At 37.0% G+C, this 18,448-nt stretch overlaps 1 protein-coding gene across 6 annotated transcripts in view; it reads left to right on the forward strand.

Annotated features, from left to right (window-relative positions):
* NRCAM (neuronal cell adhesion molecule) overlaps positions 1-18,022 on the forward strand; it is a 187,432-nt gene extending 169,410 nt beyond the window's left edge. For all 6 annotated transcript variants that reach the window (XM_045031888.1, XM_045031855.1, XM_045031860.1 and 3 more), the window contains 3 exons: positions 6-137; positions 2,727-2,805; positions 15,676-18,022. In XM_045031888.1, the coding sequence (XP_044887823.1) occupies positions 6-137; positions 2,727-2,805; positions 15,676-15,913 (449 nt within the window). In that variant the 3' untranslated portion in view covers positions 15,914-18,022. The remainder of the gene's footprint in view (positions 1-5; positions 138-2,726; positions 2,806-15,675) is intronic.
* Positions 18,023-18,448: the final 426 nt, after the last annotated feature.

Genomic DNA, 18,448 nt, shown 5'->3' on the forward strand with positions numbered 1-18,448 from the left:
TTCAGCAATGGCAAGCCGGCAGGTTGACATTGCTACTCAAGGATGGTTCATTGGTCTTATGTGTGCTGTTGCTCTTCTCATCTTGATTTTGCTAATTGTTTGCTTCATAAGGAGGAATAAGGGTGGCAAATATCCAGGTAGGATATACATCAATGTAAACTAAAATAATAAACAGGTGTGACTTCTCCTGCATGTTATCAGCTAGTCATAGTGGACATTGACTGCATAACATCATGTGTAATAGCCAGTTAGAAAGCTTTCTTTGTGCCAGTTGTTTAAAGCTATTTCAGAATAAGTTGTACTCAATGCATTACTTAGCCACAGATGTGTCTGGATAGTCACTATGGTGTAGTTTTTCAACAGTAAGTATAATTCCATAAATAAACTGACATACGTAGCACACAATTACTAACTATATTGGGTATTTTGATTTTAGCATGTCACGTTGAGCTGGCTTGTGGTGAAAGAAATCAGTTATTTCAATATGTAACTATAAGAGCCGGAAGTCACTACTCAAGATGACATGCATTATCATAATTTTACCATCTGAAAATACTACCAAAGATGATTCACATCACCTTGTATAATGGAATATAAACTAAATATGTACCAACTAAGTATGAAAATAGTTACTAGCGTAAAAATTTGATACTATAAACCATATACCCATAACTACTATATCAGGATAACATATTAGAATAATAACTAGCAAAACAGTAATGAAAAGACTCAAACAATATTTTTAAAAAAAAACTTGTAAGTTTCATAATATAATTTCCCACAGTTTATTGGCATATGTACTATATTCACAATTTATTGGCGTATGTACTACAGTAATACCTCGCTTAACGTTGTAGTTATGTTCCTGAAAAATGCTACTTTAAGCAAAACGATGTTAAGCAAATCTAATTTCCTCATAAGAATTAATGTAAGTGGGGGAGAGGGGGGCTAGGTTCCAGGGAATTTTTTTTCACCAGACAAAAGACTATATACACAGTATAAGTTTTAAACAAACAATTTAATACTGTACACAGCAATGATGATTGTGAAGCTTGGTTGAGGTGGTGAAGTCAGAGGGTAGAAGAGGGTGAGATATTTCCCAGGGAATGCCTTACTGCTAAATGATGAATTAGCACTCGGCTGCACCCTCAAGGGTTAACACGTTGTTAATGTAGTCTCACACTCTACAAGGCAGCACAAATGTAGGGAGGGAAGACAACATGGCAGAGAGAGACAGAGACACACACCATGTGTGAGAGAGAGAAAGACGAGCATTGCCCCTTTAAGTACGCTGACCCCCCCCCAAGTACATTGCCTTTTTAAGTAGATTAGCAAGTTGAGTTAGCAGCTGCTGCCAGCAAACCCCTTCCATTCTGAGCCCTGTCATGTCCCGCCCTGCTCTGTGGATGGAGTACAGGAGGGGGAGGGGGACACCCTGACATTAGCACCCCTCTTTCCCCCCACCTCTGCACAGCAAGCAGGAGGCTCCCAGGAGCAGCTCCAAGGCAGTGTGGCGGGGAGGGACAGCTGAACTGCCCAGCAATTGATAGCCTATTGGGTGGCTGTTGCAGAGGGAACTTAGGGGAGCAGGGAGCTGATGGGGGGGCTGCCAGTCCACCCTGGTTTCAAGCCCCCACTAGCTAGCTCTGATGGGCTGCTCTTCCTGCAAGCAGTGGACAAAGCAGGCGGCTGCCAAGCTATGTTATAAGGGAGCATTGTGCAACTTTAAACTATCATGTTCCCTAATTGATCAGCAACGTAACAACAAAACAACGTTAACCGGGACGACTTTAAGTGAGGAGTTACTGTATTTAAATATCTATCTTCTATGTTAGTTATTCCTAGGCTTCTGTCACCTTGGTATCAAAGGCCCCAATATTGCAAATATATGTTAATATCTTTACATGAGTTAAATAGCACTAGTCACATGCATAAAGTTAGTTAAATCTCTGAGTACTTCCAGGATTGGGGCCTCAGTATACAAAGAAGATGTATTCATTGAAAATAGTATTTTTAGGAAAAATATTTTACAAATACAGTTAACTTTGAGAGACAAGATTATGTCAAATTTATCCCCAAATATAGGGGATTTTTTGGTTTGGTTTTGGTTAGCTTTTAAAAAAAGAAAGTTACAACAACAAAAATTCTTCCAATAATTAAAAAAATCCAATGGAAACATTGTTTTAAATAAAAATAAACCATTCCCTGTGTATTGTTTGTAACCCAGGCATTCCTGCAATGGTGCTAGTGGATAAGAAGGTGAAAGCAAATTTACTAGAAACTGGCTATAATCAAAAGAAAAATGAACTAATCATTTTCATTTATTAGTATGAGAGAAATGCAGTCAACTAACAGCATAAATAAATAACACTAATTTATTTAAATTTTAATAATCTAACTTTTTTATTAACCTAGAAAATGAAAGCATTTTTAAAATCGGATTTTAAATCTGAAACTGTCCCTTTTAAATCACATTCAGAAATGGCTACAACAAAGGACTTTCACTACTACCAAATGATGTAGAGTATCTTGTCCTTCAGTAAAGATATTTTTAAACTACCACATATGTATTTTATTTAGAAGTAACAATCTAAGGCCCCAGTTTTACAAAGTGATCCTGCCAAATCCATATTATTCATATCCACATAGGTCATTTTGCAGGATCAGGGCCTTAAATATTTAGTCCTAAAATTTAATGATAAAAATCCCAATTTCAAATATTGTAGTGAAGGAAAAGGAAGATGCACATGCTGATCCAGAAATACAGCCTATGAAAGAAGATGATGGAACATTTGGTGAATACAGGTAAGCAGCTGACACACGTTTCCTTTTCTTGTTACTTTTTGGATTAGGAATAAAATATAGTTTATAGAACATGACATTTATTTTATTAAAATGAAATTACAACTCTTTGTAATGGTGCAAATTACTTTGCATTTAATGTTTTACAGAATTAATTATAAATGTATCTTTAATGAGACTGGTAGAAAAATTTAAAACATCAAGAATTATGCTAATTTTATCATATGTTTTAGTAATGAGCCATCACTGTAACATTCAGATCCAAATTTGAATGTTGATGTCTCAAAATTAAGGGCATTTCCATACAGAGTTTAGTCTCTGGCCCATCTTTAATATATTGAAAAGCTCAAATACTTGGCAGCACTGTTGCCCTGTTCTGCAGCACATATAAAATACTTTGTCTTGGAAATGAGCTTCTCATATAAACACAGACAACAGTAACTTATATGCCATTCATTGGAATGCAGGTTCTTTTAAAATTGCTGCCAGTACCAATACAGAAACAGAAAAAAAATCAATTAAATGACAGAGAAGAGGGACTATAGCTTAGGAAAAACACAACACTCTAGAATTCAGTGCATGAGATACAGCAAACTGCTTCAGACCATGCCACTGAGCTGACTATCATTCTTGCATGCCATTTTTTACTGTAATTCTTATAGAAACATGTGAGCTCAGTCTCCTTGCAGGACAAAAAAAAGATGCTCTTTAAAGAAGTCTTTTCATAATATTTACATATGGTGTGTTTTAAAGAGAGCTGTAACATGATAGTAAATACATTTTGATTTAGTACAGAAAAGGATTTGATTATTTCTTTCACAGGTCAGTGTTACATTTATTTTTCCATAGGTAATATATTCTTTATAGTATATTCCTATGTAAATAACATTTTAAAAGACTTTAATTTTTGTATGCAATCGATTCTAGTGCATGGAAAGTCTGTTCTTTCAAATGGGGTTCACTGGACTGTTGTTATATTTTTTGTGTAGTGGAATGTGCATCTCATCTGGCTGGAATAATTTCTATATTTTTTCACTGTTCTGAATGCCAAAGAGCAATTTCTGTTTACTCCTGCGGCTATTACAATTATTCTAATCCCTCATAATATTCACCAAGTCAGTACAAAAACATTTTAAACTTGGTGTTTGTTTTTAATTTTAAATGCCTATTGGGTTAATTTAGTTGATTTTAGCTGACAAAAATGAGAGACTGAAAGCATTAGCTGGAAACAGGCATAATACAAACAAGTACTATACAAGCTTCTCTATACAGTCCAGCTACTGTATCTGACTTCTAATTTACAGCCCCTCTGCTTTTCTATTCCTGGACATTTCTTTAGCAGAAATTGACATTGATGCAGAACTGTGCCAAATTATGTGATGGCTTTGTGATTTTGACAAATACTCAGGTTTAGGATGAGACCAGTGAATTCGCTTTTTATGTGTGACATGTACCAGGGTCTGAATGTATGTATCCATATTTAAATGGCTTGTGTGTTAACCCACAGAACCATCTAGTGCTTTGTTAAATGGTTTTATAATGCATTTTAAGAAAGATATTACCAACTCAAGGTGTGGTGTATATGGAGAATAACATGTGCAACTTCTATAATTGTTCACAGGAAGGGAGTTGCTCAGCTAATTCACCATGCCGAAAATTTCTTTCTAAAATGAATTTCTGAGCCATTAGCCTGTGATGGGCTTTCCTCTTTTTCTCCTTAGCAACAGGGCATCTACAGCAACCAGTCAGACTGCAGAAGATGTTTTGGCTCCCTCTCTGCTGCTCAGTATCAGTGCAGCCAATTAGTTCCCAGTTTCCCTCTGCCTCACACAGCTCTGGTCATGGTGCAATGTTTCTTTGAGGAAAGGTGGTTTAGGTTCTTCCTAAAAATTTCTCTAAGAAGTCGAGTATTTTGAATTTTTTCATCACTTCAGGTCCATGTCTACGTGGACAATAAAGAAATTGGACAAAGACAGAAAGAGAAATGGTAACTGTGCTACCAAAACTCCTGAAGCAAACCCTGGCTTTACCAAAGCAGCGTCTGTGAAATCTGAGCAATCCAGCTTTTCCAGAAGATCAGCAGATGAATCATCCAGGACCAGATCAGAATCCCTCTCCTCCAGGAGCAGGGCTAAGCAGTCTTCAAAGCTCTCAAGGGTTAGTTCGCTCTCCTGTTCCCTCTGTCAGGAGATAAAGAGATCAGATGCATGGAAATCCAGGGATGGCTTTGGACATCATGTTTCTCAGCAACGGATAATGGGGACAGAGGAGGGGTTAGATTCTCAGGCAGGATGGCATTCCCCCTTTCAGCAATGGTTCAGCCGGGCCTTGGTTTGTGGGTCACTGGCAGGACAATGTTCCTCACTCCAGCAATGGGTCAGCCATGCGCCAGTCCACAGCTCAGATTCAGTGGACAACCATGGGTCCCATCACAAGACGGTAAGACCGTCTATTACTACTACTACTACTTCTACTCATTTCTCTGATTCTGACAAAAATTCACTAATGAGAGCTGTAATATTGCCTGAGATTACTGCTATTCTAAAGGATGCACTTGCCATGGCCAGGCACAGTATTGCTTCTGCTACGCAGGCTGGACCCCCTCCAGTAAAGAATTCCAGGGTACCACACACAGCAGTTGCACTGGTTTCCCCTGAAGCAGCTGGGCACAAGTCCCAGGTCTTGGTCTCTGAAGGTATGGACAGTTTAAACATGCTAGCAGCTTCCAAGAAAGAGGAGTCTAAGGCTGACAGGGCGTTTAAGGATGAGTCACCCTTGGAAGACGGGGAAGTGTCTTCTGCTTGCTCTGTGGAGGAACAAGAGGAGCCTGAACCTGCACATAAATTTAACATGGAGAATCAATATTACTTATCCAAGCAATTAAGAGAGTACTAAACCTAAAAAAAAACAGTTCTGAAGAGCCTTCAGAAGAATTGCCTATCCTCTCTGAAGAGGACAAGGTGGATAAGGCCCTTCCCATCCATTCAGCAGTGCAAAAACTGGTCTGTAGAATTTGGAGTAATTCTGGAGCAAAACTTGTAGCCCCAGCTGTTCTACGTAAGCTATACCCTCTTCCAGCGGATAAAGCTTCTCTGTGTGGGGCCTTGCCCAAGGTAGATAAGGCAGTGGTCACTGGTGATACTAAATCTTCTTTGCCTGTTAGTGTGGATGCTGTCCCCAAAGATCCTACTGATAGAAAGGTTGAGGCTGCAATTAAAAGATCTTTCAACTTAGCTACAGCCCAACTTGGAGCGTCCATCTATTCCACCTATGCTACTAGAGCCTTACTAGTCTGGCTGGAGGAAGAATTAGCCAGAGATAAAAAGGAAGGGGTCCCAGCCAGAGCCATGCCGAGAACACAATATCTGTGTAGAACTGCAGCTAATTTAATTCACGATGCAGCAGAGGATTCTCTTAGACTCACAGTTAAAAATATGGCCTGCCTCACAGTAGCCAGGAGGGCCATCTGGCTAAGTCCCTGGTCCTCAGAATTAGGTATAAAATATCAGCTGTTATCTTTACCATACAAAGGAGGCATGTTATTTGGAGATTCCTTAGATCAGGCACTTAAGGGTTTCTCAGAGCGCAAGTGTTCCCTCCATCACCTGAAAAAGAAAAGATCCTTTCGATTGCTTCACTGCCTTATCCCCAAAAATGTCAGACTCCCTGTCGTTCTCCCCCTAAATTTAAAAGGGGGAAGGGAAAGTATGGGGTCTCTCAATCCTTTCATGCCAACTACATAAGCAAGTCTGGTTTTCAAGGAGACAATAGATCCATCAAGAGGAGCCTTCTGACTTTATAGGGCTGTTTCCCAATCTTCCAAGAGCCAAAATAGATGGAAGAAGTTGACATATTCAGTGACTGGACTATGATACTGGACATGTGGATCCTTTTGATAGCCCTAAATGGATACAGCACAGAATTTGTAGAAATGCCCTCCCTTCCTACTGAATTCCATCTCTGTTCCACAGGAAAAAGCAGAGCGTTTTATCAACTCTCTCTCATTTGTTATCAGCCAAGGCTGTGATTTCAAGCCCTGCTGAACAAAAAAATCTAGATATCTACTCTCTGAATTTCATAGTCTTCAAATAGAGACCAGTTCTGGACTTCAGGTGACCCAATCTATTTGTAATAAATTAAAAATTGAGTAATCCAGAACTCTCCTCACAGCAGTATAGTCAGGAGATATCAGTAGATACACAAGATACTTATATACTATGCATGTCACTATAAATCACCAGTATCTCAGTTCTTATTTTATCAATCAGCACCATCTTCAGTATCAGACCTTCCATTCACTTTGATTTCTGGCCCGACAGTGTTCTCAAAGGTCATGGCAGAAGTGTCTCTAAGAAGGCACAATCCCATATAGAAAGAATTAACTGTCTCAAAGCAAGGTGCAAAGGATTCTACCACAAATTAATACTTTCCAGAAAGGTCACAGATGTCAGATTTAAGAAGATTCATTGTCCCATTCACATTCTAGTCTTCCTAGTATCCTGTACATATGTGATGTCTTCGACTGTTTTCAGTTTAGACCTCTTCAGTTGTGATTTTTTGTGTGAGGGCACACGTGAGCTGGTTTAGCCTCTTCAGCTGGTGAATGTATTTCCTGCCAGATGAATCCAATGAAGGGAATGCCACGTCGGGAAACCCAGCAGCACACAGTGACTGGGGCTGCACACCTGCTCTGATGGGGAGCATACTTGGACCATCACAAAGTAGAAATGAAATTGAGCCCCTCCAGAAAGCTATTTTATATCAACATACTGTAGTTAAGAGCAGTCAGGAAAGCCCTGTGACTCTTCTGAGTCTTGGAAGAAGATTAGTCTAGGTCAATATGCTGTGAACAGAAAATGTCTTAGTAGTGACACAAGCAACTAAGCAGGAGGTATGAGAAATTAGTGACTGTGTAAAGAGACCTGAAGTCAGAGACTATACAAGGATCTCCTGTTCCCCTCAGTGCAAAAGTACCAAAGAGGTGTTAACCTTTCAGGAGAAGCCAAACTTCTATTCTAGGCAGAATATTCATTACTCTAGGGAAGTGGGAATTTTATCCACATCTGCAAACCTGCTGATTCACAGGTGGGGAAAGGTCATAAGTGCACATTCATCACTCAAGACAATAGAAAACTTCCAAGCTTCTTCAGTCAGTACAACTGTTTGATTCTTTCTGTTCTCTGGACCCAGAGATTGCTGTACTATTTATTTCCTCCAATCCCAATTCTGTAAAAGGTGCTCAAAAAGACCTATAGTACTCTATACCCTAGTAAGAGTGCCAGTGTGATCATCCCAGGGACGGTCTGGAGATGTCTTAGTGTTCCTCTGCCTGTTTTCCACAACATCTTGACCCACAAGCAAATGTTTCAACGAGACATTCACACCTGGACTGTGAGAGACTTGCTTGGGAATGGTTGACTCTGAGTGCTTTGTTTTATTAGATAAGGCGTTGCAATCCTTCTTTATTCTCCAGGACAGAGCAGCAGGGATATATTCTAAGGCTTACAATATCATTTTCCTCTGTTGCAGTTTTAAGGTTTTAAACGAAGAAGAATTCCCAGTGGGGAATTATCTCTGCATTGTCAAATTGGTTTTGGTGGGTCTTGCTTTGTCCCCACTTACACTTACTTTGAGGAATATTAATTTGAATCTTAAACTTCTTTATCACTTTTCTTTTGAATCACTGCTTTTGACTTCTCTGTTAGAAGTCTTTTTTCCCTAGTAGTCATAGTATCAGGTGAGAGGGTCAGTGAATTGTCTGCCATTTCTTGTAAATTTCCCTAATATTTTACTTTCACAAAGACAAGTCTTTCTAAGAATAGTTCCTTGACACTTGTCAAATGTTTCATCTGATCTTGACTTAGAACAAGAGCTTAAACTTCCAATTTTTTTCCTGCTTCTGCCACAGTTGAAAAAAGCTCTGGTATTGCTGAGATGCTAAGAAAACATATCTAGACAAAACCATTTGTTTTCTTTAGTGAGATTAAGGAAAGGTAGTAAAATCTCTAAAATCTGCATAGGCTTCTGGATTGATTTATACACGTCTAGTGTACAGAGAAGGATTTCCTTATCCTTTTCATCTTCCGACCACTTGTCTTGGGATCATGAGCAGAAGGGGAGCGGGGGTGTCTCCAGGTCAGGTTTACAGTGAGGCCATACCTATCTAAGGTACACCTCTACCCCAATATAACTCTGTCCTCGGGAGCCAAAAAATCTTACTACATTATAGGTGAAACCGAGTTATATCAAACTTGCTTTGATCCACCAGAGTGCGCAGCCCCACCCCCCGGAGCACTGCTTTATCACGTTATATCTGAATTCGTGTTATATCGGGTCATGTTATATCGGGGTAGAGATGTATTTATATGGCCTCTTATACCCAATCATTTCAGGCAGTTGATCTGAGGGCACGGAAAAAGGAATTTATTCCCTACAAACTTCATTTTCTGCATCCTCATATCCATCAGCCTGGAATGTCTCCCCCTTCTAGTCTGTTTAGCATCACTCTGCATGTAAGAGTTACGCTAGAAGTGAAAGAAGTTGCGTGTTACCAACTAGACGTTGCTAACCATATTTTGAGTTATTTTGCATGTCTATGACTATGGAAGAATATACTGGGAATTGATTGGCTGCTGAGCTGTACAGAGAGCACAAAAACCTCTTCTGCATTCTGACTGGTTGCTGCATGTACCTATCTCTAGGGAGGAATAACTAATATGTAGACACAGAAAAGATTTGCAGGTAATACGTTCCTTTAAAAAAATGTGATGAACTTGTGAAGCTGTTCTGTGTACTTCACCTTTCTAATGTGTTTTCTTCAAATATTCTTAAATTCACTACAGTGAAGCTCTTTGTTGTCACCTCCCCACTTTTTCACTCATCTCAGCCATCAGCTGCAAGTTTGCTATTTGTTTCATGAAACCAGGAAGAAAAATAAATTAGTTTTGTTATATGATTGTTGCCATTTTATTCAAGATGTTTAATTTGTGTCTCCAAAATATGCCTTTTAATTTTAAAGAGCAAAGGTTCCTAATATAAGATAATAGGGAAAAATGTATAGCCATCCATTAGTATCAGTCTTTATTAAACAGCTAGGAACTTAAGGTTTGGTTCTAGCACAACAAATAGCACACATGTCATTGGGCTTACTATGATAGCAACCTCATCTCAGTGCAAAATCCATACATGTTCACACCTATTATTTTGTTCCTGGTAGTTATTGTCTCAATGTTAATTATATGTAGTGTGTGTGTAAAACATTTCAAAATACTGGTTTTAAATTTTTCACTACAAATTTTTTCAGTAAATTTGTAATTTATTTTCATGTTAAAAATTACAGTAGGTAAGTATAAGTCAGTGAATAAAATCATTAGTAAAGAAAGAAAGAGAGGATTTTATGATCTGTCATGATTGTATTTTGGAATAGTTTTATAAAGCTCCATAAACAAGAAGAGCAAGTCTCACAGATACTACATCAGAATTTCTGGCTTTAGCAATCTGTTTTTGCAGAGAGTTATTAAACATTCTAAAGCTGATATTCTACAGCTCTTTGGGCTTCAGAATTCATAATGAGACAATTCAGCTGTTTTGTGAAATATGCTTCTTGGCAACACATTCAAAACTCATTCATTTTCCCCAGAGCACCAGGGTCCCTTCTCTGTTTTGCACCCCCAGGGTTATAAAAGCACTGTATGAAACATGAGTGTTCTCATGTCCTCTCCGTCTACCCCTCCATCTCTCCTTGTCCCTTCTTTCCTTCCTTTTTTCACTCCCTCACCCTCACTTTCTCTCCCTTCCTCCAAAATTTTCATAGTTACTCATCTAAGCACAAGTCTTGACCATAATCCAGGTTGATAAAAATCACATTATTCTTACTTTCCCTCCTCCCAAATGAGGAGTGGAAGGCTCCCTGGGTACCCCAACTGCTTTTTCCACTGCCAGTACTTTGGCAGAACTTCTTACTGTACTTCTGTGGTGCAAAAAGGGAGGGAATCCCCATGCCCAGATTTGATTTTTGCATATGCTGTAACTGTGCATTCACGCCAGCGTCCACCTCCATGCAGGTACACTCCTGTGTAAATCTGCAGTTTTGTTTGTTTGTTTGTTTTAATTATACAGACAATAGAATCTGCATCCTTACTAGCATATAGAAAAATCACAGACCCAATGCAACCAACTGTGTAAGTATTTTTTCATTATTTAGATTATAAATAAATTTTGTAACCCCCTCCCCAATAAAATAAAATAAATATAAGTTACATAAAGGAACTTATAAGTAAAAAGATCCTGTTTTGTTTTGTAGGAAGTACAATAATTGTATGAAGTCAGTGCTGTTACAAATGTTTCTGATACAATTATAAAGTATTTATTTACTTGTATGCCCTAAAGTAATGAACTGAGCTACCTGTGCTCACGTGTTGTTCTGCACAGAGAACTTCTTCAGTTAAGTCCAAATATTTTGTTATCATGGAATTTTAAGTAAAAGGTGTTACAGTGGAATAGGAAGCAATAAATAGTTTCTCCATGAGCTTTCTTTGCTGCTTATTGTACCAGGCTGTGTAAAATTCAGTGCCATAAATACCATCATTATTGCTCATTGTCATCCCACAGTGAGTAAATTTAAACAAACAAAAAAAAAGATTCAAAGACTTTGGCAAAGTATTAAGCTAACTGAAGCACAGCTTACAAAATATTTGGATCTGTAGGTCAGCAAGATTCTTACTAGATGACAAGCTTGTTTGAGCATAAGAATTAAATTGATCATACGCTGTATAGTACAGAACTTTTAAATGATTTACTTTCTGAACTCTTGAGAAGGAAATTATCTTTTTGTCATTTTTAAATTGGACAGAATTTCTGGAACAACTAAAGACCCTTTTGTGCAGTGCTTATCAGCATTAACAAAACAAAATAGTTACATATGCAGTAATGATTTTGTTACATTTTTAAAGGTTTGTTGTATTATATGGATTGTTTTATCCTGAAAATATTGCAGTTGATATGATCATGTAAATATTGACCAAGATTTTCACAAATGGGTGCTGAAAGTTAGGATACATGCTGAAAATCAGTCCCCTTTAATATGTCTCAAGCTAAATGCCCAAAATTTGAGACCCCCAAATCACCAATCATTTTGGAAAATTTAGGAGCCTGTGTATAAGAGGTGACCTGATTTCTAAAGGAGCTGAGTGCCTAGATTCAGTGGGAACTGGCTGATCAGCACTTTGAAAATCAAACCACTTATTTAGATGTCTAAATATACATTTGCGAGCCTACCTTCAGGCATCTCTATTTGTAAATCTTGACAGCAATTCTTACTCACCCAAATCTTTATTCAGGTGAATTCCCAGTAAAATCAGCATACTGTACCTCACTGTTCTCACTGTATTAAATGCACATGTATATACACACAACATATATTTTGTTGTGGTGACTCATTAGCTATTTAAAGACATTACAATAAGCAAGTTTGCATGCTTCACTGAGAACCTCACAAAAGCATGTAATATTTTCTGACTGAGTAGCTTGATTTTACATTAGTATAAAATGACTGCTGGTACTATACTATGTATTTTAATTTATATCTTTGTATTTTGTAACTGTAACCCTGTTTTTTGCATTGCAGCATGTATGTCAAACGTTTAAATTATATTGTGTGTTTTATTACATTTCAGCCAAGATTATCTGAACATTTGGAAACAGATACATTCATGAAGCATGAGGCATAACCTCTGATACTCCCTTTGTTCCTGAACAGGATTTTCATACTAGATATACAACAAAATTATGCAGGATCTCATTTTGCATTTGTAAAATGTCAATCTAGAAATGAATTGGGCTGCCTAATATTTATGGAGCAGTCACTATTCGTGACTACCAACTTGTCAGGTCTTAGGCCTGGTCTTCCCTGGGGGGTAGGGGGAAGGAATCGATCTAAGTTACGCAACTTCAGCTGTGTGAATAACGTAGCTGAAGTCGACGCACTTAGATCTATTTACCGCGGTGTCGTCACTGCGGTAAATCAACGGCTGACGCTCTCCCATCAACTCCGCCTGCGCCTCTCACCCTGGTGGAGTACCGGAGTTGACAGGAGAGTGCTCGGTGGTCGATTTATCGCGTCTAGTCTAGACGCGATAAATCGACCCCCACTGGATCGATCGCAGCCCATCGATCCAGCGGGTAATGTAGACAATGTGGCACAAGAAACTCTTTTTTTTTTTTTCTGTTTTCACACCACATGTTATGTAGCAAGTGGTGGTTATGGATTTAATGCTTTAGAATTAAACAAGAATTAAACTGGAAGATCACACATGCAGTATTCATTACTAACTGCAGTTACATACAGACCATTGCAAACTCCACAACAGTATTTCAGAAAAAAAACAGGTTCTTTAAAATTGAAGTGGTGAATGTATCTGTCTCCTAGACAGCAGTTCTAATAATCAAATTCACAAATGTGAGCTATATGTCATGAAAGAATGGAACAAGGAGGGTGAAGAGATAGTCTTCTATGTGGATACTCAACAGATTAAAAATATATATATGTTTGTTTCACCAGATATAGTAATATTACCACTAGAGATGAGGCTGACTATAAGCTCTAGCCACATAAGGCTCAATTAGGCTGTAGCCTGTCTGACTGTGGATCTGTCGCTTGCATTCAGATATTTGACTGAAATGGAAAAGATTAATGCAGTATTATTGCAGCATGATATAGTGCTACTCAGAAGTGATGTGTTGCATCTTAAGTTGATTCAGAACATACATTTGTAGTGTTTGTTGAAAATGGCTAAATCACATTATTGTTAGCTAGCTAAAAGGATATTCAAGTATAAGATGTGTAAATATACCGTTCCCTCCTCATCCCTGCCAAAATGAGAGATCCAACAAGAAACAACTCAGCATGCTGGCTGTGTATGTAATTACAGGCGCTTGCATGCATGATGTACCATGAGCCCACCACACCCACTGCCAACTCTGTTTTTGTGAGCAGTCCTGCTGTTCAAATTGTAGAGTAGAATTCTTGTCATTGTTAATACCTTGTATGCTCACGACACCAAAGCAGGCAGAGAAAATGGATGATATTATTTGGATCCTCATGCCGTGTATGTCTAGGTAGCCACAAATGAAACTCCTTTGTCACTTGACTTTTTTATTCTAACATTAAATCCTTAAATGCACATATATGATACAATAGCACTCCTCCTCTCTGTCTATGTATAGATATAAAAACAAATACAGTGATGTATTTATTTGTAAATATAGGTCTGCATATAGATAACAAATTTTCTTAAGATGCAGCCATTTGGGATGGCTAAATAGAGGAGGTGATGGCTAAATAGAGGAAGTGATAATGTAAAAAGTATCTTGTGTGACAGAAAGTTGGCTTAATGGTTTGTAATGACGGTAAAGTGCATTTCAGCAGAATATTAATCAACAGAATCAATATCTGTGTGCTCTTGTGCATGCTGTACAATGGTACATCCTTGGTTATTATATGATGATATCCCTTCAAATAAGAATGGAACACAGATATTGTGAACAATTAAATAATTTACTAACAGGAATTGTGCAGCTAATTCAAAACACTCATTGCTGAATATATGTCCAAAGTTAACAAGCCATTCTGGGTTACTATGGCACAATGTAAGTTTTGCTTTTCCTAATAACAATTTATTTTTCACCCCCGTAATTTGTGAATCTGTGAATAAATAAATAAAACACATTTGTCGACCCCTTTTATGCCCTATATGCATATGGGTTTGAGTGTTTTATTATATGTTCAGGTTAGATTTTTGCATCTGAATGTGCAGCTTAACCCAACAGCTACTAAGTGGGAAGTCACAGCTTGAATTACTGCTGATGTCTTCAGTTTCAAGGTCATCCACAGCCTGTTTAATAGAAAAAAAAAAGACAGATCTAAACACAGCCCCATAAAGTTGGCTGCACTAAATTTGGACCCTATCATATGTAGATTGTATTTGAGTCAGGAGTATAATAGAGAGCTAACCTTCTAAGCAGTGAAAACAGACTTTTTCTATGTGCATACACCCACAGGGTGGTGGTAGCAAAGATAAAAGAAATAGGGTAAAGCATTTCTTCCATAACTGCAAAAAAAAAAAAAAGTCTAAAATATTTCTAAGATCTTTAACATGCTTTAAACTGCTCTGTGTTATCAGTATTCAACTAAATAGTTTCTGTGTCTGAACATATTGAATGTTTTAGCAATTATAAGCTCAAATTCCTATTAAATGAATACTGATCATTATCAGGATATGGACTCTGCTTTTCTTCTTAGGCTATTTTCATTTGTTTCTTCTGCACCCTTTTAATGGAATATATAGGTCTCTTGAAAGGTAAGGTTGAAAATTGCAAGCCTAGCCTGCATAATGTAACAAATTATTGAAATGCAGCACTTTTTTTTCTTTTTTACTAGCAAAAAATCAATGTATTTCATTTAACCAAATTCATTCTTCATTCATATTCAAGAAATCAGTGAATTACGAAGTTTAACAGACTAACTTCATGGCACAGCATAAGCTTTTTCTTTGAAGAACAAAGAACTTGCTCTTATAATGTTAACAACCCCCTTTTTAATGCTTGCAGTTCTTTTGCTTCCAAATCAAGAGCAGAATATCTTATAATTGAAAAACCATGCACGATGGAAAAAATGCACTCCCTCTACTGAAGACATTATATGTTTAAGCCATTTCTACACCCTGTATTTATCATATCAGTTGTTTTCAATGGGATTGCAGGATTGTAGGACTGGGCACATGCTTTTTAAAAGTCTGCATGCATGGTTTGTTTTGGTTTTGCTTTTGTAAATTATGATATGTCTATTAATTATTTGAATTTCCTGTATTTTTCCAGTGACGCAGAGGATCATAAACCCCTAAAGAAAGGAAGCCGAACACCTTCAGACAGGACTGTGAAAAAGGAGGACAGTGATGATAGTTTAGTTGACTATGGCGAAGGTGTAAACGGTCAGTTCAATGAGGATGGCTCCTTTATTGGACAATACAGTGGTAAAAAAGAGAAAGAACCTGCAGAAGGAAATGAAAGTTCTGAGGCTCCTTCCCCTGTCAATGCCATGAATTCCTTTGTTTAATCAAGAAACTCAATTCCCTTCCTACAATATTTTCCATTGTGTTTAAAGCACTTGTGCATCCTCCTTCTCATACTAAGAACATACAGGTGACAAAGCTCCTAGCAACAAGATGTTTATACTATGAGAACATATAGGTCAATACAGTTACACACTATAAAAACACAGTAAGTGATGTGTTAGTGTGAATCAAAGTGCAAAACTCAAAAATTTTGCTCTGAATTTGAGTATTTTTGCTTTTTTTAAAAAGAAACTGACAAAAATAATATAACATCATCTGATAATGTTATTTCCTGTCGAAAATACAGTATAATGCATGAAAAATGCTACACATTTCACAGATAAACCTGTGTATGCTATTAAAATCTGGTTTGATACTTTGTTATGCAGTCCTCAGCTGAATCCCTGGATATGAATTCCGTTTTCATTGTCAGAGTGTTATAGTAGTGTTATATAGAACTTCAATGTCTTTGTGGACATTGTTGTGAAATTGGTGACTTAATGTCTAGCTATCATATGTCTTTTTGCAAGACAGTTAGGAACAGTATGTATGGTATATAATTGCTAAATGATTTAATTATGACACTTGCATTTGCTGATGCTTACTGAGACCCTGTTATCTGCTCTTTGTTCCTATTACTTTATAGCCTTCCTAATCTATCAAGTATTACAGCACTACAGTGTTCCATTTTTACATCGTGTATATGTTGGATTGATTTTAAGACATAAAACAATATCCGTTGCAATGCATTTTGGAATTTGTACAGTCACTGAAGTGAAATTTTAAAATGAGACAAAATATTCCAGAAGACACAGGGCAAAATACATTCAGTGCCTTTATAGAATATGCATTCCATAATGCACTGTACTGCTAAGTTGGTGCAATAAACTGTGATTAGTGAACTACTATCATTGCCAAACAAAGTAACTGGTAAAAAGCAGAGATGTTATGAAACTGTTGAGCTGCAAAATGCAAGGTTTAACATTTTTTAAATTACACAAAGCACAATATGATTTTTTTCCTTGAAGATAAAATAACAGCTTTTAGACAATTAGAGCACAACGTGATGTCATGGCCTTCCACGGTTTATACACAAATGGCTGAATTCAGATATTTTACTAATGCTGCAAAAACCTAAAACTCTCTTGCAAAATATGTTAAAAAATACCATGCCAGCAACAGCACATTTTCCTCTGAGTCATTGCTTGACCCATGTGGCAGCTTTTGAAATTATCTACAGCATGAAAGCAGTGTGTAGATTACTGCTCAGAACCACAGAATTCAAGGAATCTGACAAATGCTAACAAGGTTTAATGGTAAAGGATTACTGTTATCAGTTACAAAAATATTCTCTCACATACTATATCAATCAAACGGTTTACCTCCAAATATGAAATTTTATAACAACCTATGGTTGAAGGAATGCTCAGTTTCATTTGCCAATAAATTGGTTTTTCATAACTTGCATCAAGTTTAATTTTAAGTATGCTTTTTATATGTAGATATTTGTTGAATTTGTAAATACACTTAAAGTGTAGATGCTATATGCTTCTAGGTGTTACAAACAAATAAACAAAACAAAAAAAGCCTATGTTGTACTGTGTAAGAAGTACTACAGTCAATGGAGTGCTTGGTATTTTAAAGCATCTACTTAAATATATATTTTTTGCTGTGAAAATGAAATAGTGAACTGTTCTACTTATTTACTGAAGATTTCTAGATATTATCTTAAGAGCTTGTGTCTGTGGATTACATTAGACCATAGTACACCTTGCAGCTTTTATGTATGTATTGTAGGTAAAGCACAATTTGAAGTAATCAGAAATGGAAGTCAGCCGTTCAAGCTTCTTTTGCACCATTAAGCTTTCCATAATCCATTTTCCTTATAGAAACAAAAACAAAAAATGACCTATATAACACTGATTACAAAGCACAAAGAGAGTTTCTTAATAAGATTTCCCAATGGTATTGGTAACAATGAAGTGAAATTTTACTCTTCTTTAATTGTAGATGCTGAATTTATCTGTGCATGTAAGAGTACACATACAGGCTCACTTCTGTAATAGTGCAACAGATTTTGTATTAAAAATAAATGTGGTTTTAAAATTTCATTGTTTGTTCTGTTCACAAAATATTTAAAATCTGATCTGATTTACCACATATTTAAGAACTTTTTAAGTGAAAAAACATCATAAATGAACTACAACCAGGTTATTTTCAGAATGTTGCAGTTCATCATTTCTGTAATATCAGTTGAAAAATATTAATTATGGGCCTGATCCTTTTTCACTGAAATCAAGTTCTATTCAAGTTCCTTCACTGTTTTCTTTCCCTAGATACATTATTTGATTAAAACTGAGGGCATGCTGCAAAAGAGAAAATTACATCCCCACATTCACCCAAAAAGAGAGACATTCCATACTCATTTGGGCCACTCCTAAATACAGATTTGGGCTCCAAAATAAATTGTCTGATTTTCAAAAGTGCTGAACAGCCAGCGGCTCTGATTGACTGTTGAAATCTAGGCAGTCTACAGT

This window comes from Mauremys mutica, chromosome 1 (genome assembly GCF_020497125.1).
Source record: "Mauremys mutica isolate MM-2020 ecotype Southern chromosome 1, ASM2049712v1, whole genome shotgun sequence".
NCBI lineage: Eukaryota > Metazoa > Chordata > Testudines > Geoemydidae > Mauremys > Mauremys mutica.